At 40.1% G+C, this 23,818-nt stretch overlaps 1 protein-coding gene across 5 annotated transcripts in view; it reads left to right on the forward strand.

Moving 5' to 3' along the window:
- Positions 1-23,818, forward strand: part of SPIDR (scaffold protein involved in DNA repair) — a 211,047-nt gene that overhangs the window by 56,749 nt on the left and 130,480 nt on the right. For 3 of the 5 annotated variants that reach the window (XM_089517269.1, XM_089517271.1, XM_089517270.1), the window contains exons 6-7: positions 14,056-14,312; positions 20,517-20,617. In XM_089517269.1, the coding sequence (XP_089373395.1) occupies positions 14,056-14,312; positions 20,517-20,617 (358 nt within the window). The remainder of the gene's footprint in view (positions 1-14,055; positions 14,313-20,516; positions 20,618-23,818) is intronic. The other 2 variants (XM_089517272.1, XM_089517273.1) reach the window with 2 other exon arrangements.

A 23,818-nucleotide genomic window follows, 5' to 3' on the forward strand; every position in this document is an offset into this window, starting at 1 on the left:
TTAATTCTACTTTAATGCTCACTTTTGTATATTTTTAATTGCATTGTTCTTTTAAATTGTAAGCTGTTTTGAATTCCAAGATTGGGGGAAAAGCAGCGTATAAATAAATATAATATAATAATAACTATAGGCTAAACAGGTGGCCACTGGTAACTTTGGTTGGGTTGGTCCACATATTATAAAAACCTGTTTAAGCGGAGACAAGCTGAAACAGCTTGCAGTTGGGGCTGAATGAGTCTAACCTGTGAAACCTGTTTTTCTGCACAAAATAACTTTATGAACAGAGTTGGAGATTATAACTTGTTTAACTCTAAGAAAACTGCTGCATCCTTTCTTCATATTTTTGTCATATGTCTAAGGTCTCCCATCTGACCTGCTGATAACAAGAACAATAAAAAAAAACTGGACATTATTAGAAGGGAACAGGAGTATGTCTGTGTCTTTATACTTTCAAACATGTGAGCATCTTCTTCAGGTTTTCTCAAGCATTTGTGATAATTTCTAGTTGCTGTAATGCAGTTATTTTGAGAAGGGAATGTTGGCTATGACAACCTGCATTTTTATTTCAGTTTGCATTTTGAAGATAATATAGATTATAGCATGTTGGCCAAATTGAATATGTAATAAAATGATGTACAAAATGCTGCAAAGCTACTATGCAGCATTTTGATGTACCGACAAACACTTATTAGGTCGAGAGTTCTGGCAGGCTAGCTGAATTTCAGACTTATTTGGTGTCTCTTGGAGTGAGTTTGTTTGTTTGTTGCGATAGAAACAACTAGGCTAGCAGAAACCTTTAGATGCCTGAAGAGACCCAAGAGACTCTCTTCAGTCCAAATCAAAAGTAGTTATTTCAGACAATTATCCACTATTGGACAAACTAACACCAGTGCTACAAAAGTTGGGTTGCAGCTGCAGTTGGGCTGCAAACTGCTGCCATCCTTGGTAACACTGCTGCTATCCAGTCACCTTCAATGTATGGTAACCCTTTGAATTAGGAGTCGTTCCCACTTACCTATAAAGTGGGTCATGATCCGAATTTAGGGTGCATCGTTCCCACTGAAGCTCGAATTTAATCTCAATTTACCCCTCATTCGTTCCCACAGCATCTCGAATTAGAATCGAATTAAAATGTTTAAACCAGATTATCAGCCTATAATTCGGTTTAAAAAAATAGTAGGTTATAACACGAGTTATTTTTGAAAGCGGGGTACGATTCGCTGTATCCGAATGGGAACGAAAGGGTGCCTGATTCGGAAACCTGGAGATGGGAGGAGCAGCACTCGAGGGGCTGGCCTGGGGTGTCACCCTCTTTGTTCTCTTTCTGCATCGCCAGCGCCATTTTCTTCCATTCACATAGACTTTCCCCCAGTGGATTGCATCCTCCCCTCTGCTCCTCATTCATAGACCGATGTGTGAGGAGAGACATTGAACACCATTTTAAACTATTTTTTTCTTTTTTCACCTCTGCCTGAGCACCTGAGCAGCAGATGGGCTTTGCAGTACATGCCTGCTTTATCGCCCTCCAAACAGCCCAAGGAGCAATGGGGGAGGCAAAGCGATTTTGGGAAAGGAGGTTCCTTCCAGAGGAACTATGAGATGGGCATTGCAGGACATGCCTGCTTGATCGCCTTCCAAACAGCCCAAGAAGCAATGGGGGAGGCAAAGCGATTTTGGGGAATGGAGAGCCTGGACACCCAGGGATCGGGGGGGGGGGGGAATCGAGCCTTATCTTCTCTCTTCCCCAAAGATTCTCTCCCCAATAATGAAGCCCGCTGCCTTCTCCTCCTTGATCCGATTTGCCAAGCCTCCTCCTAGTCTGGGGCGACACAACAGAAGAGCCTTGGATGCAGCGGATTTTCATTGGCTGCCCCCCCCAAAAAACCCCAAGACTTGTGACGTCTGAAGCCTACACACTTGATTGACAACTTGTGGACACAAATGGGAACGGGGAGCAAGTTAATCCGCTTTAAAATAAAGTGATTTAAAATAAATGGGAACGAAAACAGGGTCTAAATGAATCGAGGTAATTTGCCCCTTTTGGTAATGGAAAAGATGGGAAAAAATCGAATTATTCCCGGAACATAATCAGAATCGCTCCAATATAATCCGTTTTATCTGCCAAGTGGGAACGCCCCCTCAGAGTCGTCCAAGAACCCTGGTCATCATCTTTCCTGCTCAAGCCTTACAAACTCAGGATTATGGCTTCCTTGATTGAATCAGTCCAACTGTAATGCAGTCTTCTTCTTAACTTCCTTCCTTCCACTTTACTGTATTCATTTTGTTCCCTTAGAATATATTGCAAGCAAAGACTTTGCATTTGTAGGATTCTCATTTGATTCAGTAACGTTTGTTAAAATTAATTTCTGGTACCTAGTGCTTGACACACTACTTGCAACAAAAAGGAAGAGGTTATGAGAGAAGAGGCAAGAAGACTGAGTAAAGGAGTTTCAGTAGTCAAGATTAAAAATAATGAGAAACTGAACAAGAGCTTTGAAATGTCACAGAAGAGTAAGAAGGGCAAAAGTTAAGAACTTAGAAGATGAAAGAGGAGTTGAATGGATATGTGGGGAAAGAACTGAGATCAAAGATAACACTACAGTTTCAAGATTCATAATAGAAGAAGGGTGGGGGAAGAATCTGGTAAGGGGAGGAAATCTTAGCAGACTTAATTTTTAGGAAAACAGACGCTATAGGAAAAGAAATAGCATAGAAAACATAGAGCTGAAGGTAATGTAGAAATCATACTGGAGATAGATGTACCAATTATAAAGTCAAAAGAGACTGATTAAAAGGAGACCTAGATCAAAACATTAAGAAATAGTATGTAGAGAGGTCTTGTAGTACTTTTGAGACTAATCGAAAGAAAGAAGTTGGCAGCATGAGCTTTCATAGACTTCAGTCTCCCTCCTCAGATGCATTTGGTGGAGTGGAAGCCAGGGATAGACATATATATGCCATTGGTATGTGAAAATGTCAATTCAAATTCAAAATCCTTTGTGTATGTAAAGAAATGGCCCGTTTTAACAATGGTCGTTTGTGAACAAAGGTATTGAGAACTAGCCTTAGTATATGGAAATGAAGTGGCAAGACCAGTTTGGCTTTGGAAATTAGCCTGTAGGTGGGGAGAATAGATGAGTGTAGGACACCACCATGAAGATGGGGTCAGATAGTGCTGAAATGTGTGTAGTGAGCCAAGAAGCCATTATCTTTGTTCAGTCCATTGCTGAGGGATTGTAGTTTGTGGATGAACTCCAATTCTGCTGTTTTTCTTTCTATGAAGTCTTTGAAAGCTCATGCTGCCAACTCAAAGATGCTACAAGATCTCTCTGCATACTGATTCCACAGACTAACACGGTTATATCTTTGAATTAAGAAATAGTGGAAATGAGGAAAAGAGAGAACCATTAAAATAAGAATGGGGAGGGAGGGGGATCCAAGAATTCATGGAATTTGACAAAGCTAGAGAACTTAGAGGATAACACGGTCAGTGATGATAAAAGTAGTAAGAGATTCCAAGAGGAGGAGCTGGATTGGGGGGGGGGGGGGGAGAGAATACCTTGAAACATTGCAGAACATTTGAAGTCAAGCATTAAAGCACTGAAGGAGAAGTACTATGTGACTTCTTAATAGACTTCTTATTTTGCAATCAATTGCCAGGTTTTTAAATGTGTTTTTTTTTGTGCCATAGTAAAAATATTACATACCTTTACAGTCTTGAGGATCCAGTATACATCAAGTGGTAATGATGCCAATCAAACCCATTCCAGTTTCAAGGTGTAACACAACAAAATGTGGGAAAGCTGAAGGGAGTGAATACTTCTACAAGTTCTGTTGTATATGTGGTATGGTATCTTGGTGTCAACAAAATTCCTGGTATAGTGAATGACTCCACAAATTCTTGGCACCAAGTACAATGATGGTTTCCTCATCAGCGCCCTTGGACTGATTGATGCATATAGAAGATTTATTCATTCCTTTGTAACTTTTAACTATTGAGGCTAAATACTTGTGATGTTTCTATCATAGGGCTGTGCTAGTGGCTTTTTGAAAGAGAACAGGAAATTATCATCCTCTGACAGCCACCAAATGCAGGAAGCATATTATGCTAGTTTTTAAAGGATTCCAGTATGCTTCAGCAGCTGACTGTGAGACCTGAAGCAATGTAGTTTCTACATTCAGAGCTATGAATCAAGAAGACCATGATTAGAACCTTGCATGTCACTAGGTGCCCAGGCAAACATTTTGGCAATCCAACCATAATATAAGAGTTAGAATATTGAGATAGGGTACATACAAAATCTTCTGGGGAGTGAAGGGCTTTGCTTATGGAATGTGCTTCTGCTTGATTTTCTGGCATCTGCTGGCACAACAGTTTATACCCAAGTAGCAGGTTAGTCCCTCAACCATTCTAGCATTTTGAGGGGCCTGAACAATCAGCTGTTGGGAGAGAAAATTGAGAATGTCTAGTTTGACCAATCCCATTGCACATGCATAAATCTGAATCTAACACACTTAAGTAGTTGCTGCTTGATCTCTATGCTAGTATTTTCCTATCATATCCTTAAAACTAGCCTAATCTTCCTTAACCTAATGACTTCCAAGTGTCTACAATTAATATCATATCAGTCAGAATAAATCCTATTACCTTGGGTAATGTGAACTGCAGTCTAGAACACCTAGAGGGCAGCTGGTTGCAGGATGTTTGACTAGTCAGTTTTGTTCAGTCTAATTTAGTTCAAAAATTTGTCATTAGTTTGAATGTGGCAATGCAAACATACTTTGTTTACATAGCTAGATATAGATATGATAAAAATTGTTTTATCTGGTATTAGTTGATGAAGACTGAAATGCTATTTAGATATTTTTTGTGGGTTTTTCGGGCCATGTGGCCATGTTCTAAAAGAGTTTCTTCCTGACGTTTCGCCAGCATCTGTTGCCAGCCACAGATGTTGGCAAAACGTCAGGAAGAAACTCTTCTAGAACATGGCCACATGGCCCGAAAACCCCACAAAAAACTATGGATGCCGTCCATGAAAGCCATCGACTTGCTATTTAGATACTTTTGCTGAAATTGTGTGGAATGATTTAGATCAAAAAGTATAAATAAGTGTACTTGCCTGTATTTGATTGCCTTGCTATTACAAAGAAAGTGATTGACAATGTTTTTCTTATGATTTTTACAAATAACCAATGCCTTATGCATTTGCATTTATAATCATGATGCTTAGACAAGAGCCTTGTCAGTGTGCACTGTTGGCAAGTACATATCTAAAAAACCCAAAATCTTCAAAGTGTCTAGGAAACAATATTAATGGCTACCTTGATGTAGAGATAATTAGCCTGTGCTGCAGTGTGATAAGGTGCTAAGATATCACTTCCCTGATAATGAGTCATAACATTAAAGTTACAACCACATTCCAAATATCACCTCATCGCTAGTATGAAGATATAAGGTGGTGGCAGTAACTAAAATTATAATCTGATAAATTTTAATCTGATTCAAGTTCCATTACTTTTATTTCCCCCTTGCTGCTTGTCCTAAACTGGTGTACAACAATACTGGTGTGCAGTGCAAGTAATACTGGACTTTGCAGAGATGCCTTTGGCCATAATAGATGTCACAAAGCTTTGTGGCCTTTGGCTACTAGGTTTGGCCAAGGATGAAAGGCCAGTTGATGGGAGCCAGTGTGCTGTAGTTGACAGAATACTGGGATCAGTATTGCAGATCTTTCTGGAGACATAAACATCCTTGGACAAAGAAAGTACAGTAAAGTCTTGATTATCCGACATAAATGGGACCGACTGATTGTCGGATGACCGAAAATGTCAGATAATCCAATGAGGTTTCCCTCCCTTGAAGGGACCTCCGCAGAGGTCCCTTCAAGCGGAAGGAAAGCAAGCTGCCGGGGAGGGGACTGGGCCAAGGCCAGAGTCCCCTCCTCAGCGGCCTGGCTTCCCTCAGCTTGAGGCTTGACCCCTTCCCTCCCGAGGGAGTCATCGGGCTCCCTTGGGAGGGGAGGCAAGCCGCGGAGGACAAGCTTGGGCCGAGGACGCAGCCTCTTCGAGGAGGCTGCGTCCTCGGCCTTTTCCTGTCCTCCATGGCTGCGGAGGACAAGCCAGGCTGAGCACCCAGGTCTTTCCTCCCCTCGAACGGACTCCTGAGAGTCCGTTCGGAAAGAGGAAAGAGAAGCTGGGAGAGAGAGGCCTCGGCATGGGCCCAGACCTCTCTTTCCCAGGACTGCCCTCTCCCTCAAAGGGCTCCCCGGCCAGTCCTCCTCTTCCCGGACCTTCCCTTTACTCCAAAGGGCTCTTCAGAGTCCTTTGAGAGGAAGGGAAGGGAGGCAGGGCAGGAGAGGACTCGGTGAAGGTAAGTAGGGAACGAGGGAGGGAAGGGAGGAAGAAGGAGGGAGGGGGAGGGGGGAGGTGAGGGCAGTCGAATAATCCGGAGTGTCGGTTAACCAAAGGTTGGTTAACCGAGACTCTACTGTACTGTGATTCATGCCCTTACATTGGCAAGTTACTGTTATTGCAGCTTAGAATGGCTAAGGCTATAACTGTGTGCACCAGTGGTTCTTAATCTATGGTCCACGGACTCCCTGGGGGGGCTGCAGTGTTCTCACAGAGGGTCCATGAAGGCTTGAACCCCACTTAGCCCACCTCCTCTGTGCAGCAGAGTGGCCATGTGGCAGGCGCCAAGGCAAAGTGGCTGGCTGGTTGAGTCTGTCCATTGCCTGTTATGTGGCCACTCTGTTGTGGGGAGAAGGCAGGCTGAGCTGCTGAGCAACAGTGGAGCTGATAGTCAACCATTCTTTGCCCTTCTCTATCCTTCTCCCCACTCCCTTTCCAGCTCAGAGCAGTTCAATCTCCCATCATAAACATTTAACACCCACAGGGGAGGAGACCTAGATGGGAGAAGGAAGGAGGGAGGGAGGGAGGGAGGGGGAAGGAAAGAAAGAGTGGGCAGACTAGTAAGCAAGCAAGCAAAGGGTCTGGCATCTGTCCTCAGCATTTTCATTAGATGTCACTACCACACTGCCTGCCTGCCTAGTCTGCACCTTCCTCCCTGTCTTCTTTCCTTGCTGAAGCCTCATACCCCCCTTTCCCGCCTTGGTACCACAACACCTCTGCCTCACTTCAGGGTCACCTCTGCAGGACCTCAAACTCTTTCCTTTTTACTTCTTTTTTACTTCCCAGTTCATTTACATTCTGAAAGATGTGATAGAATCTTAGAGCTGGAAAAGGCTGCAAGGGGAGCAAAGGTATTGACTTCCATGTGCACAAGTCACTTTTTGGACAGTGCTTCATGATCCCTTGCTTCTAGGGGGCAGAGTTCAATCCGTTCCAGCCTCAGAGTGGATTGAATAACAACACAAAGGCCTAGTCAGCCAGACTTTGCCTTGGCTCATGTCTGGTAGCTGCTTCGCTATCACTCAGCTGCTTAGCATGCCTCCCCCCAAAGCAGAGCAGCCAAGTGAGAGGAGCCAAGACAAAGGCTGTGTTCAGGTATTATTATTATTATTATCTTGAGTTATTATTTAACTAGTGACAGACCACTGCAACAAAATATACTTAAAGGTGGTTCCTGGTAAAGAAAAGGTTAAGAACCACTGGTATACACATTTACTTGTGAGTTAATTCAATTAAATATATTGGGGCTTTTCTCAATATATTACGGTACTTTAAATCACACTGTTAAAGACATAAATAATATTAAGTTATCAACTCCTAGCAGTAGCTACCAGGAGCAATAATAAAGTTGTGGAAAACTCCATGACTGAGTGATCATATCTCCTATCCTCTGCCCCCCCCCCCCCCCCCCGAAACAATTTGCCTCCATCTGAAAATGTTTAGTGTCTTTTGAGCAGCCCATAGAAACCATGTCACTGTTATTGCCCATGTAGACAAGAAGTCAACAGACTACATAGGGATAAACTATGGCCTAGGTGAGGGTTTAGTTCACAATCCAGAACCACCCCTACTTTACAGTGTTGAGTAGAGTTGGGTTAGAACAAAAAAATCTACTATACTATTTCATGCATAAATAAATAATCCCTCCTTTATATGTGTGTGTCTAAAAAGCCACAGCTTAAAAAAAGTTTTTCATGCTAAAGAAATTAAAAACATTTCATGTGTAAGAATTTTTAAAAGAAAGGCCTGTATGACAGCTAAATTTTACTCTGGGCTTGCCACTCTGGGAAAGAATAAGAAACCAGTGATTTATCAGTCTTGTTGTTTATCGTGGTTAACGCTGCCTACACATAACTATTTAATCTTTCACCTATTTAATCTTTCACATTCTGACTGTTGCCAATCTGTGGTTTCATACTTTAAAGAAGGCAGGTATCACCCACAGTACTGTGCACACAAACAACTATGAGTGGAAAATTTGGGTGCATTCTGTACTTCAGTTTTGCCTTTTATACCACTTACAATCAGGTTTTCAAAGATGTTATTCTCCATCCTGTCCTCACAGAGGTCTGGGGTGCTTGAGTGCTTTAGAAATAGCAAATAAAAACTTCAAAGGCAAAGAGAAATAGTAGACTGTAATTCAAGTGTCCTACTGCTATTTTTCTTTTACCAGTAAGTGTTGTGCACAAAGGAGAGATTGGTTGACCAATGTGCTGTTTCTCTTGGAACCTGTTGCCACTCTGGTGACAAAAATCTAATTCACAAGTGCATTTCTACAGTTTTCTTCAATTCATTCATCTATGAACTACTATAATGGAGTTTCACCAGCCCTTCAGATATTTTCAGTAATGCATAATATGATTTAGATGTCTGAAGTTGCTAGTTGTACAGTGATCTGTTTACATTTTATGTCTGTTGCCTCATATGTCAATTATTTTATGTTACTATGGCAAAGCATATGCACTGGAAATAAATGTGATGCAGAGTACTTGTTATGCTATGCTTTATTTAATTGCATGATTTTGTGTATTGCTTTGCTGCATACTCTGGAAAGCCCACTAACCAAGTCTTAGACTAAATCTAAAATCCACAAAAGATGAATTCATTTAATGGCCAACTAAAATGCACAAAACACATTATGCAGGCTTTCAAAGCTCCAATAGCTTTTTCATCAAACCAAAGATATTTTTAAAAAATCATACAGGTGGGGTGGAAAAGTGACAAACCTACATTAGGTTTCAGATGATGTCTCTATTGTCATTCACTTGGTTTGGAGGGATCTCAGTGCAAACAGAAGCCACTCCCTTCTTGGCAATGTGGAGACTGAGCAAAGAACAGTAAATTCTAAATTACATTTGCAGCAGTAAACTAACTTCTTTTGGGATACAGGGTACCTCTATTTTTTGTGAAACCGCAGGCCTCTTTCTTAGGCAGGGAACATTGAATTCCTCAAGAAATCTCTGTACATGTGGGAATATGTTTAGGTGCTGTATAGTTAAAATTGTACCAATTATAGTCCAAAAGGAAAAGTTTACCTTTGTTGGAGATAGAAATCCCCAAAAGTTAAGGTACAGTCCTTACTTCCTTCTTATTTAGGATGCCCCTGTTGCAGCTAAATACAGTAACTTCAGACTCAGGAAAGATATTCAGAGGTAGCCAAGTTGGCCGTACAGCAAAATAAAACAAAATCCAAAATCTACAAAAGAGCAACACCTTCATTGGCCAGTCAAAATACAATCAAAGGTTTTGCTATAATCTATAAAACACAGGCTGATTTTCTTTAGAATTTATTTGTGTGCTCCATTATGCAACATATACATAGGTTAACTGGACTGGATATAGAACCTAGTAGCATCTTCATAGTATAGAACCTAGTAGTACTTATGGAATTTTTGAAGCTGGAACCCCCTTTTTTTGTTGTCAATATAGGAAAGATAAACAAGTGAGGCAGTACTTCCCCTTCTGTCAGCCTTCACGTGAAGAGCAGAATTCTGAAGAGGAGAACCACTTTCCATGGAGGCTTTTCATTGCTCTGATACACAGCATTATGAATCACATGCAGAGCCTTCATGAAGAAAGGATGCACTGTTCAGAAAGCCACTCTTCACGTGAAAAGAGTGGCCAAAGAGGGATCAAAGCAAGTGTTCTCTCTGGCTTCTTGGAACTTTATTTTCTCCATATTCATAACATCTGAGTAGGTCATAGGCAATAAAGTGTTATTTTTGTTTCCATTTTGGAGATAGGTACAACTGGCACCCCTATTACTCAGTTTAATGTTTAGATTAGGAATTAAGAATTATGTGGCTCTCCAGGCTATTGTTGTAGTACAATTCAGTCTACTACAATGTGGCCCTGTAGGCTGTTATACTAAAACTGTACTACAGTTTAAAGAAAACAATGAACGGTGAGGAATACTGGGATATGTACTTCAAGAGCATCTGGAGAGCTTCATGATTCCAAATCATGGAAATTTAAACATGAATATTAAAACCACTATTGGCAAGGCAAGCGGGGTGATTAAGAACATTTTGCTCACTTCATATCCTTTCATTTGTCAAAAATATCACTTCAAGTCCTCTTAGAACTTGACAGATCCTTAGTGTTGGTTAAAACTAATTTAAAAAGAAATGTGAGAAGCTAAACAAACTTTTTGATTTGGCACAGTAAGCATGCTGAAATACCAGATTAACTCATCATGATGCGCATGATATACAAAACCAAGCAGGTGCAAGTGCAGGCATACACTTAAATCTAAAGATTAGCCTGGGAACATGTTACTTTACCTTTTCTGAATGCATAACTAACAGAGCAAATGAAAATGCTCTTCAAGTGTATTTGGCACACAGTGCAATTATTTAGTGGGCAATACAGCATTAGTGGCATTTATAAACTTAGTTAAGGGGAGAGCAGTTCAGTCAATACTGTTTTGTTGCCTATTTCTACTTAAAATAGTGCTGATGGAATTATGTGCCAACCAAATATATATTGAAAACAAAAGCAGGGCTGGGCATCTGTAAGCTTCTAGCTGTTCTTGGCATACACGTACTGTCATTCCTAGCCAGCATGGCTGATGGTGGGGATTAAAGACATCTGAGGGGCACCATCGTCTACATTTGTCTATAATGAACATATGTTCTGTGTTTATTCTACACCCATGTCAATTTCAAAATCAAATTTCATAGAATTGGAATCTTAGTTTATTGCTATGTCCTTTTTTATTAACTGTGATAATAACAGGATAGGTTAGGAGAAAGAAGCATACAAGAAGATGAATGAAGTGAAGTTGTATATGGTGACTATGTTGCCATCCAAGTGAATGGCTACAGGTTCTTAAAGTTGTTGATGAAACAGTGAAGCTGTGTTGAGAAGTTACATTTTACCCACATGTAACATTAGCCAGCAGTTCTTCTTGGAGAGAAAAATCACTTTGGATTTTTGCTCACTTTAGAAGCAGTTGAAAGTGCATTTGAAACCAAAGAGGAAAGGCTGCTTGAGAACAGGGCAGTCTATTCCAGGGAAAGGTGAAGCAATGCTCTTCCATCTGTTTCTATACTTTTACCCTCTTCTGGTGGATAAAAAGCCTCTTTATTGCAAAGAAAGTGTCATTGGGTAACAGTTACACAGATATCCTGCCCTCATATTTTAATTCTCTCTTGGTTGTGAAGATCTTGGAGACTGCAGGACCTTGTGTATATAGACAAGATTTTGTATTTATAGACAATTTGTAACAAATTGCAAGCATTGTAATAAATAAGCTTCCTAGCATGAGTGGCATGTTTAGGCTCATTGATTTTGAATTAAGAGAAAATAGATAAATTGGGAATGTTTTTCTGGTTTAGTGCCATCCTTTTCACCATGATTTACTGTAATAATTTGTGTGAGAGAGAACCGTATGTGTGTCTGCATAATCAAGTAATCATTTGCAATAATAGTCCATAGACAGTTTGTGTCTGGTTTAGAGATAAAGCTGTAGAACTAATTCAAGACCAAACTGTTTGGGTCACTAGTGGGGTGGGTGGGTATATGGGTATAGGAAGCAGCAGCTAACACCTCTTCAGAAAGAAGCTTTTCAGGATATAAAATTTGATTGCTTCTATTTATGCACCTGTTGACCAGCTGGAAATATTTTAATGGGGTTGAACCCTGTCTTCTGACTTTGGAGGTATGGAGCTGAGGTTTTGATTGCTCCTGAATCCCCAAAGGAGGATACTTCAGACTGTCATTGGAATTGCTGATTTTGAGTACATGGAGTTTACTAATGGCCAAAGGAGGAAATTATGCAAATGCCCTACAGGTGGGTACAGGTCTTGTAGATGAGTTACATCATTTGTCTCAGCAGACTAGCAGTTTTCTCATAGCAGATAATTTAAGAATTAACTTGGGCTGCATCCATGCTGCAGAAATAATCCAGGTTGACACCACTTTAACTTCCATGGCTCAATAATATGGAGTTCTGGGAATTGTAGTTTTTTATGGCCCAAGAGCTCTTTGACAGAGAATGCTAAATGTTTCACAGTACTACAGTTCCCAGAATTCCATAGCATTGGGTCATGGCAATTAAAATGGTGTCAAACTGGATTATTTCTGCAGTGTGAACTCACACTTAGTCAGGGGTCAAATGGGCAAATGGGATGATAAGAAGCAGGAGAAAGGTGGCCAATCATTTTAATTTAGGGATATATCAGATGTACTGGCAAAGAAGTTTGGCTTACAAAGATCTACATACTGATAGGCTAATTTGTTGAACAACAGGCAGTTTTGCCGCTGCAGGCACACAAAGAAAGCTGTTTACGTCAAAGAAATACGGGTGACCCACTGCTGTTAAATCAAGGATGAATGCAGGCTTGTGGGATCTGTGCCTAATAATTGGTTCTGAATAAGAAGGTTGAATGGAACACATAGTTGTTTGCTTACCCAAAGCTTTCTTCATTTCAGCAGTACTCTGGATATGTGTGCATTTGTATGTGCATGCATGTGTGCACACATGTGAGTCTGTCCTTGTTGTGTTGCTAGAGAGTCAGAAATCCTTGATACAGCTATGCACATAAAGAATTTACCTTATGCTGTCTACTGCTGTAAGCAAGTAAAGTAATGGTTTTATAACGTCAGAATGTGTCACACTGATAATGCTGATATTTTAGGCTTAGATTAGCAGATAGTTGCTACATAAATGGCTGTGTCTGCCCAAATGAATGGACATGGTATGGCCTTTGCACGACACACTACCTTCTGAGGTGTGGCAAGCACAAGAGGGAATCTTTTTTGCCATGGCATCACAAACATAAATCTCCCTGGCTTTGAATGGTTTATCTGTCTTCTTTATCAGTGTTGTGTTGGCTACCAAACAGCTTTGTCAAAGACCTGACAAGCATTTGCTTAGATATGAGGAGAGGACAGGGTGGGCTGAATGATAGCTTAGTGTTGGAATACATGCTTTATCACAACTCCCAGGCTCAAGCTGTGACACCTCCAGGCAGGGCTGGGAGAGTCACATGTATACACCCCTAGAGTGCTGCTGTCTGTTAGGTTACAGCACTGTGGTGTATGGGATCATGGCCTGGCTGTTTGTTCGTTTGTTTGCTTGTTTTATAGTCTCCCCCCCCCCCCCCAGTTGTTGTTATGTTCCTTCAAGTCCTTTCCGATTTATGGCAATCCTAAGGTGAACCTATTAAGGAGTTTTCCTGTGACTGAGAGTATGTGACTCACTCAGGTTTACCCAGTGAGTTTCCATGGCTGAGTGGGGAAATGAACCCTGATCTCCAGAGTTGCAATCCAGTGCTCAAAGCACTATCCCACACTGGGTCTCAAAAAAGAACTGCGGTTGTTGCATATATTTCCCCTTGATTAATGACTCTCTTGTTGTTTTTACTTATTTTCAAATGTCTTACTTATATTGTATTACCCATTGTTCATTTTTCCTTAACATTTCTTTAGATTTAAATTGTATAAGCTATCCTGAGCAATTTTAGAGATGGAAAAGTCCCGTCTCCCCCCCCCCTCCCCGCTAATGAATTCCATTACTTTCTCTCATTTTCTAGATGTATTGGAAAAATTACTGACACTGTCATACAGTTATTGGCTGTTATTATGGCATCTGTTCCTTCTTTAAATGTGAATTTAAATTTGTATATTCTTTTTTGGCAGGCAAGATCTATAGAAATTTCAGAATACTCATCAGATAGTGAAAATCTCGAAGAATGCCAAGTCGAATCTGAAGCTGTTAATTTAGATTTTCTTCAGAAGAACCAGTTCAGGTTTGGAGCAGAGACTGAAACAGATATAGGAAGGTCAGCAAGTAACTGGTTAAAATCTGCTCAGACCCTTCTGCAGACACCTAAGAAGAAGATAATTAAGAGTTTAAAAACCCCAGAAGATTCTGCCAAAAAAAGGAAATTACTAAGGCATGTAACAAGTCTTTTAAATGTAACATCTCAGTAATGCTTGCTCTTTCTAAATTGGCAAAATTGGTTTTGAGGATTAATTCAAGGATGAGGAACAATGTTATTCCCACAGCTCTCCCCATCTGAGCGTTTCTTCTTTGTGCTCTGTCTGGGAACCCATCTTCATTCCTCCTGCCCCATTTGTGGAGGGACAGGAGGAACTAACTGCTCTCTGCTGGTCTTGGAAACACCAGCAATGCCCTGATTAGAACTCAGGTGGGGCAGAGCTCCCAACTTTGCTTTTTAAATGCCTTCCCTATGTGGGGATAGAGCAGGAGAAGCAAAATGCTCTCAGCTAGCCTTGAAAGTTCCAGACAAATTCTGTTTTGGAGAGTGGGTAGGATGTGGGAGTATCTTCTTATTATCTTCCTGCATAAGGGATGAGATTTTGGGAATGGGAATCCTGGAGTCTCCGGTGGGGCAGATTCTAATCAGGAGCTTTGGGCCAAGGGCAGCTCATCCTTAAGCTAATAGAGTTGACCATTTGTGGATATTCATATGGCAACTCAATTAACTTCTTAGGCATTTTCTAGTAGATGCTGATAGAACAATATCTCTGTTAGCATTCACTCAATTATCATCATCTTATGATGATTCACAACAATGGCTGCCATCTCAAAATCGCTCTCTGAAGTACTTGTTCAAATAGCCTGTCCTCTTGCACAACTGCATTACCTCTGGTTTTCAGTAGATAATTATTGGTTTGAAGGCAGTACTTCAAAGACTATAGTCAGTGCAAAAAAGGGGCCTATTAAACTAGAAGCAATGCCATACAAGCACGCTCTCACATGAGAGAAGTCAAAGAAATAGATCACTCCATAGTGAAGACAAAATTCTTCAACTTTACCATTGAAGTTTGCATAAATACGAGTTGCTGTTCACCCATAATTCCTGTTTTTCCTTGTAACGTCAAGGAAATTGTCTGTTATTTTCTTCCTTTTTGAACACCAGCTAAAATACCCATGTTGTGTTGTGTGCCTTCAAGACATTTTTGATGTATGGTAACCCTAAAGCAAAGCTATCACTGGGTTTCCTTGGCAAGATTTGTTCAGAGGGGGTTTGCCTTTGCTTTCCTCTGAGACTGAGAGAGTATGACTTGCTCAAGGTTGCCCAGTGGGTTTCCATGGCTGAATGGGGATTCAAATCCTGGTCTCTAAAGTTGTAGTCCAATACTCAAACCATTACAGTTCGTGGACTCATAAAATACCCATCCTTTGATTTATTTAATCCTCTGCCAATAGATAGAATAGATACAGGGGGTCAGATTCATCTTGACAGCATTAAAAACAAGGAAATAAGAGTATATCTCTGAAGACTGGAGTGTGTATGTGTAGATGGTGACCCCCTGTGACTGCCAAAGTGGCTTCTCTTTGAAAATGACTTTTATTTTTCTTGGAGCATGACCCTGGACATGGAAAGCCACATTTTAACTGGATGCTGAGAGGCTGTGTCCAGACTTTCTCCATCCTTACATAAATGTTTTTGAGGTCTTGATCATGTTTGACTGAACTTTTTAATAAGCCTTGGTTTCTGAAAGATGAACAGAACATGTATTGCCTAAAACCCCTCCTCTGACTATCAGCATATTTTACAATGTTGTGTGATGGCACAAGGTTGCAAATTATCTTAATCCTGAGCTCCATTCACACTGTTGTATGGAAATGGGTGGAAAAGGGTGGAGCTGCTTTATATATGTCATCAGGTAAGTGGGAAGTTAGGAAAAAAACTCACTGTGTAGCAGAAAATATAGAATGTACTGAAATACCTTATGATAAAACAATGTTATCATCCTGTGCTATAAGCCAAAGCTTTGAAAGTAAAATAAATAGTTGAAGGAAAGAGCATTAAATGTCAAATGAATTTTGATTGAATTACAGGTTTTTTTTTAACCCAGGAAAGTACAGAATCCTCTCTTCAAAAACCATAATATTCTAAATAACATAGCATATTGAAGTAAAATCCATATCTATGTTTGCTAGGTTTTATGAAAGTGGAAGTTGAGAATGAGAATACTTTGTGTACATCTACACTTCTTTTGCCCAAGAGTGTGTCAGGGCCACTTGAGTGTTGCTTATCCATATAGAGATAATATGTGTGAGAAATCACATCCATTCTTTAATATTTGAACAGTGCAGAGATAGGGTGTTGCTATGAGTTTATGATTTAAAAAGCCAATACAGCTGGATTATAGCACATCTTAAAAAGAACTTGCACTTCAATTTGTGACAATATCAACTTTGTATTCTGACCTACACTCTACAACGTTAAAGAAAGGTGGATTTTTTTCATCCTCATAATTCCGTTTTAGGCCCAAAACACACAGGCCAAAAGTTCCGGCTTTGGGCTGATCCAGGGGTGTGGTGTACAGATGACACATGCCCCCAGGTCAGACTGAAGATGTGCCATGGCTGCCTAAGGTGGTCTGGGGCCTCTGGCAAAAGGAACACAAAAAAACCCTCCTTGCTGGCGGTCCATTGGGTTCTGCGGCAGAACTGTAGCATCTGGTCATTGTGTCCTGCACTGAACGAGAAGTGATTGGGGCAGGAGCAGCCAGAGGCTTGACCCCTTAGTCTTCATGGATTCCTTTGCAAATATTAGGTCTCTTAGGTGTGTTACAGACCGCCGCCGCTGTTTACTCCGCGAGGGAGCCGCAGCAGCCAAACCGTGCGGCTCCCGCACGGAGCAAAAAAGAAGCTCCAAAATGGAGCTTTTTCCTGCGGCGCGGTTATGACGCTGCGAGGCGCCAATGGCGCACTCGCGACGTCATAAGCGCCGTGCAACATGCGGACGCACAGCATCCGCTATGTCAATATGGCAGCGGCCGTGTGGAACGGCCGCCGCCATTTTGTACGGACTCAGTCCGTACTAGGGTTAGGGGGGTGCGGAAGCACCGCCCCTTCCTAACCCTAGTACGTACTGACTACGTACTTAATAATAATAATAATAATAATAATAATAATAATAATTTGTTTTATTTATATACCGCTATTCCAAAGATCATAGCGGTGAACAGCAAGTAAGCTAATTAGCAATAATTTATGGCGGTTTGTAACCCGCCTTAGTTACTATTCCATTCAGTAACTCTGCCTTTGCATAATATTTATCTCACATCTCATTGACTTCTATTGGTCCACATCTCAATACCTAAATCACCTCCAATGGGGGCTCCTGCTTGCCATACAAAAGATTTGCTGCCAGTCATTGCAGACAATGCTGAGTTTAATGGGAACAGTTGATCTGGCTCAGTATAAGGCAGCTTCCTGTGTTCATGAAAGATTGAAGAGACTAAAGAAATGCAAAAGACCAACCGAAAGAAAGAAACACATTATACTGTCTTCTTCATAATGTGATTAATATTACTATGCTCAATACAGTATGCTGTTGTGGCCCTTTGTTAGCTGTTATACCATAGTTAGCTGATTGGTTGCAGCCTGTACACTCATATTATTTTTCTTTAAGTGCTTGCATGTTCATCCTCAAGCCAGCGTTTGCAAACCCCATCATAGTTTCTGACTACAGTTGCCCCAACTGTGGTTAGAATCCCATTTATGTCAGTATACCCCCAAGTACCTTTATCTGAAAAATTGTAATAGGGCACAGTGGAGTATGCAAGAGAGAAGGAGGGAGGAGTGCTTTAGCATGTGGGACAATAGATTAATAATAATAATAATAATAATAATAATAATAATAATAATAATAGTTTTTTTTATCCCGCTTTTCCAACTTTGATCAAAGTGGCGTACAGATTTAGATAAAAAATGCATCAAGATAAAACATAGATAAAAATAATAATTTATACAGCGCACACCGTACGCGGGCTCACCATATGTGAATTTGAGGTTACGCGGACAATGAGCCCTAACATGGAGAATGGGGCATGTGCCGCAGGGGCATGCCCCATTCAAATGAATAGGGCTTCATCATATGCGGAATTTGCCTTACGCGGGGGTGGTGGTGTCCTGAAAGGCAAGGGTGCACTGTATAGAAAAACCTTAAGTTTTACAACTTATCTAAATTCAAGCTGAGTGCCACCATGGTGTAATGATTTGAGCGTTGGACTACAACTCTGGTGACCAGGGTTCAAATCTGTGCTCAGGCATAAAAACCTACCTTGTGACATTAAGTAAGTCATGCTCTCTCAGCCTCTGGGGATGGCAGTGGCAAACCCCTTCTGAAGAAATTTGCCAAGAAACCCCTCTGATGACTTGGAAGCATGCAACAACAGCAGCAGCAAATAAACTCAAATGTTCAATTTAGTAAACATTTAAGCTTCAGATAAATTTGGTTAGATCTATATTTGTGCTTAGAAAGGTTCTCCTGGTGTTGAAAGGATGGTGGAGAATCAGTCATTGAGATTCCCCTACCTGATAAAACCTCCTGAGGCTAAGATGAAAAGTGATAAGAGACCCAGAATGACACTCTTGGGACTGTGCTAGACTAGACCCTTGAGTCTTTGTTCTTACACTCTTGGCCAATAAGCTGTTTTGCTACAATTAATTTTAAGTGAAAAAGATGGGGAGTCAGTATAGTATACTGGCTTGAATGTTGGACTCCAGGAGAACAGGGTTCAGATCCATGCAAATCTATGGGATGAGCATTTTATTAGTTTGTGTAATACTGTGGAGTGAGCTTGGGCAAAGTCACTCTCAGCCTAAAAGGAAGGCAGTTCCTTAAACACCCTGTCAAATGGAAGCAAAATTCCTCTATACAAATCTTGCCAAGAAAAAAAGATAGGGTTACCATATGTCAGAGTTGACTTGAAGGTGCATAACAACAGCAACAAAGTTTGAATGTAACCTGCCACCATAAACAGAAGTAAAGAAGTTAAGCAGCAGAGACAGAATAATTTATGTAGTGCCTGCAAATTTTCATAATGCTCATAATGCTGGTGAACAATTGGTTAAGAGGCTGTATGTAATTTTTTTTAAAAAAAAGTTCTGGACTCCTTAGGCTTTACAATAGTATTGAGGGACAAATAAATCATTTATTTTGATTGGCTTCCCAATTCTTTTGACTTGAGCTGTTTTTTGAAAGCACAGTTGTTGGAATTATATCAGCCTTTCAAAGTTAAAGCATTCATATTGTGTATGTGTTCTGTTTCAGTGTAATAACTCAGAATGTAGGTGTGCACAAAACAAGTCCACATTTTAAAGCAGGCTACATTTACAAGTCTTTAAAGTGCACACAGATGAAAAAAACATCCTGAATGTTTAGGACCTTTTGTTATTGACCAGGGTTGAGCAACATAGGCCTCATATGCCCCCTCTCAACTTTTCCATCCCCAAACACCTTCTCAAAAACATTTGTGGTTCAAAGAGGAAGGCCTTGTTTTGGGTGTCATTACACAATACAGTATGCTATCACTAACATTAAATTCAGTTTATCTGTGCTTTTGAAAGCTTATAGGTTGGTACACTGGAAAGACTCCTCAATAGACTGGGCTTTAGGAGTGAAGACCATGTTATCTTCCCATCCTGCCCCATCTCTGCTCATAGAGGGTTCTCAAACTAGTTCCTATTAAAGAGAAGAGCTGCATATTTCAATGGTTTACTCAAGAATTTCACTAGTTTAAAAGCAGCTTCGGGTAAAATAATCTGTTTGTAACATGGCCAGTTTGGGATCTGAATTGTAAGTTCCTTCATTATTACCTTAAGTATATTTACTTTGCATGTTATTCCTTTTGCAAATACTGAACTGAGGACAATTTTCAGACCAAGTGCACACTTGACCCAGCTTCTGAAATGAATCATGAGGTCAAGTATGTGTAAGGAGCATTTTGGGACATGATCCTTGCCAGTGGTCACACATCTTCCAGTAATATGCTGTAGGTCAGTGGTCAAAGTACATTCAACTGAAAATTGTAGCTGAAATTACACCCTTGAGTTGGAAAGTTACTCTGACCCCAGGAGTGCTCTCATACCCCTTTCAAAATACTGTGCTTTTTATTGTAGGAACTGGAAAACTGTATGAGACAACTGCTTATATTAAATATAGGTAGAATATACTTACATTCTGAACACATCTATGCAGTGTATGATTTTATAAAGTCTCTCTAGCTCTGAGGAGTTTAGCAAGCATATGTTATATCAAAAAGTGTATATTATATGATTGTATTTTGGACAAACTACAAAAGATTTGTCTGAGTCAATATTTTGTTTTCTTTAGGGGAGGGCTAGCAGAGAGACTGAATACACTGCAGAATCGAGAGAGGACTGCTATTAGCTTTTGGAGGCATCAGTGTATTTCTGATGGTCAAACACTTTCAGGTGAGAAATGTAGTACTGCAGCTTTTCAACACTGTGGAGCCTATTTTGATGAAGTGGGTTTTTTTTTTTTTTTGTATTAGTTTAAATAAATACTGATGCTTATACAATGAAGATGCAGTCAGGGCATCTTTTATGCTTCTAAAAGATATGATGCCGAGCTCTGTGGATATTAGGTGAGTTCAGACTTAAAGGTAATTGTACACATGTACTTTTTGTTATTATTCATGTTCTTGATTTTATATGAGTTGCAATACTAATAGAGTGCAATGACTGCAGTCATAATACAGACACCTTTCCCATATTTTCAGCGTTCTCCCTTCCAACCAAAAACTTATCCAGAACAATCATGCTTTCAAATTATTAGGGTGGCAGTGCTAAAATTAGTTTAATACTACAGTACTGAATCAAAAATAAGGACATTATCTAAGACAGTGCACAGAACGACAATTTACTATGGATGGGGTAGAGTGGAGCTGCATGCTATTCATTTACTTAGGAATAGCTAAATGATTCTAGGTGTCTGAGCCTAACAATCTTCTTTCTTTCCCCAAATGTCAGAGAAATAACCAATTATTTTCTAGCTTGTTGAGGAAGATGCATGCCAGATTGTTGGTTTCATATGTTACAATAAATCAGCAGTGAATGAAAAGTCTGTCATTTGTTTAGGTGTTTCCTTTTGCATTCTACAGAATTCTAGCCTGTTGCTGGTATGTAAAAGTAGCCAATCAATCTGGTACGAAGTGTAGACAACCTTTTATATATTCAGGATACCTAATAATATACAACTGGTGTGAGGACCATAACTAATTAATGATAGGTTTTATTTACTTACACATTCTTATAACTCTCAAATACTGGAGGCATGTTAAATACCATGAAGTGAAACTGAAATACAGTTGGCTCTCCTTTTTCGTGGAGTTTCACTTATATTCAAGCCTCCTTCTCTGAATGTCTTCAAAAAGAGCCTCGGCAGCTACTTGCTGGGTATGCTTTAGCTGCACATCCTGCTTTGAATAGGGGGTTGGACTTAAATTCTATGGCCTGAAACAGACAGGCCAAAGGGTGCGGCAGATGACACACGCCCCTGATGTGATCAGAAACCACTCTGAGGTCGCTCCAAGCCGCCAGTCTGCTTTGGCCCTATGACTCTGTGAGTGCATCAGCAGATCATGTGACCAAAACTGGTGGCTTTGCAATACAATTGCCCATAATTGAATCTAAGAAAATACTTGTAAGGCCATGATTTTTAAAGGCAATCTGACAGTTGAAAAAGCTGATACTTAAAAAACAAATATGAGTATACATTGACATGATTCTTCAGCCATCATTGCCTTTGTAGTATAAACATTTTCTAAATGTTTGAATTTCTGTTTCATTGTTTGTGCACTCATCTAATTTTGGTGAGTGATGGGTGTAACATTAGTTTTCTGTGTTTAAAAAAAACTGTGTTACCTTTATTATTGCCAATTTCATTTATCTACAGTTACTGTTAAGAGTAGTGTGGTATAAAAAGTGTCCTGATGTCATGCTTTAAAGCACATTTTATCAAATTTATAAAAATCTGTTGTCTTCAAACCATTGTGTTCTGTTTGCTTTGTTATTACAATGCTTTAACAATGTGATGACTTGCAGGATTGTATTTGTTGTCTGGACATTTCTTAGTTTTCTGCTATAGCTGAAGGCAAACATGCAGAGAGATAGATGATCTCAGAGATCAATGAGATCGGATTGGACCAACTTAACTTTTGGAGTCTGATTAAATCCTCTTAGAAGTTGTTGTGTAGGATCTCATAGACCACAATTTGATTTTAAAAGAAAAAGAGACTGTAAATCCCCAGTTTGGCGTTATATAGGATTTTGTGGGGAAGGGGGAAATCTAGAATGAATAACAGTAACAGGGGTGCACCCATTCCCTCAGTGTCATACTTTCTACCATAATTGGGTCATTGCAGCTGTATTAGAAAAATGGCTGCAGATCCCATCACAGAGCTCTAGGTGCAGCGCCTAATTACGCCCTTAAATAACTAATGGTAGCAGGACTTGTTTATAGAGAAAGGAGACCAACTGGTTATTAGGTGAGTTCAGACTTCAAGGTAATTTAGACTTGTTGCCCTCTAAATATTGCCACAAGTATCTGGACCTTCAGTTGATGATTATGGATAGCAATGATAAGTCACTTTTAACAAACTTTGCTAATTATTTATTTCACATTTGGGTATTACAACTGCCAATCATGGCCTTAGGTCAAGAATGGAAATAATGTGTCCCTCCAGATATTGTTGGACTACAACTCCCAGCAGCCCTAGCCAACATAGACATAAGGAACACTGGAAGTTGCAGTTCAGCAGTATCTGGAGGGATGCACAATTCCCATCCTTATTTAATTTTTCAAAGCTTGAATCCTGTAATACCTTTTTGATGATGGGCATAAATGGATTATAGCATTAGGCATAAATAGAAGCATCACCTGGTAGAGGAAACAAGCACGCTGAAGATGTTATTTAGACAAGTTATTAGTACTTCTGAAATGTACTGTATACTTTTAGTGGCTTAAAAAATTGTTTTTAAGTGCTGCTAACCATGCTGAGCCTTTAGGATATAGGACTAAAACAAATAAATGAGCAGTGGCAAGCTGCATGCAGGTGTGGAATAATTACAGAGTATAGATAAAATCACATTATGATGACTGACAAAATTGGATATCTCAATAGTGGTGACTGGATGTGGGTGTGTGAAGGAGACTTAGATGAGAATTTTAGTGGCTTTGGGCAGGAAAAAAAATCTCACGGTATGAACCCATTTTAGTGTCCCTCCACTCCCAAATGTCAATACGTGAAATGTAATTCCAGAAGAATGTGAAGTACAATAATGCTTACCTTACATAGGAGATGCATACCCCATTTTACCAACTCATGCATTTCACTCCCAGAAATCCAAACATCTTCCCCACCACTAGAAGATAGTGTTTCACTAGTAGAAGAATAACACTTTTGTGATACTTAAAACTGCAGTTTCTTGTTGCTGGGAAAATACTGCCCCCCTCCTCTTTATCCATTAATGTGTCCATTTTTATTTGTGTCTGTTTGAGATTAAAGAATTGACTATGGCATCCTCCTGGCTAGTTGTGTTCTCTTCCCATTCTCCCTACTCTCCAACTATAGAGACTCATTATAAAGAAGCCTTTCTAAAGTGTGAGTTTAA

This window comes from Sceloporus occidentalis, unplaced genomic scaffold (assembly GCF_023333645.1).
Source record: "Sceloporus occidentalis isolate IW3139 unplaced genomic scaffold, rSceOcc1.0.p SCAF_3, whole genome shotgun sequence".
Classification (NCBI taxonomy): Eukaryota; Metazoa; Chordata; class Lepidosauria; order Squamata; family Phrynosomatidae; genus Sceloporus; species Sceloporus occidentalis.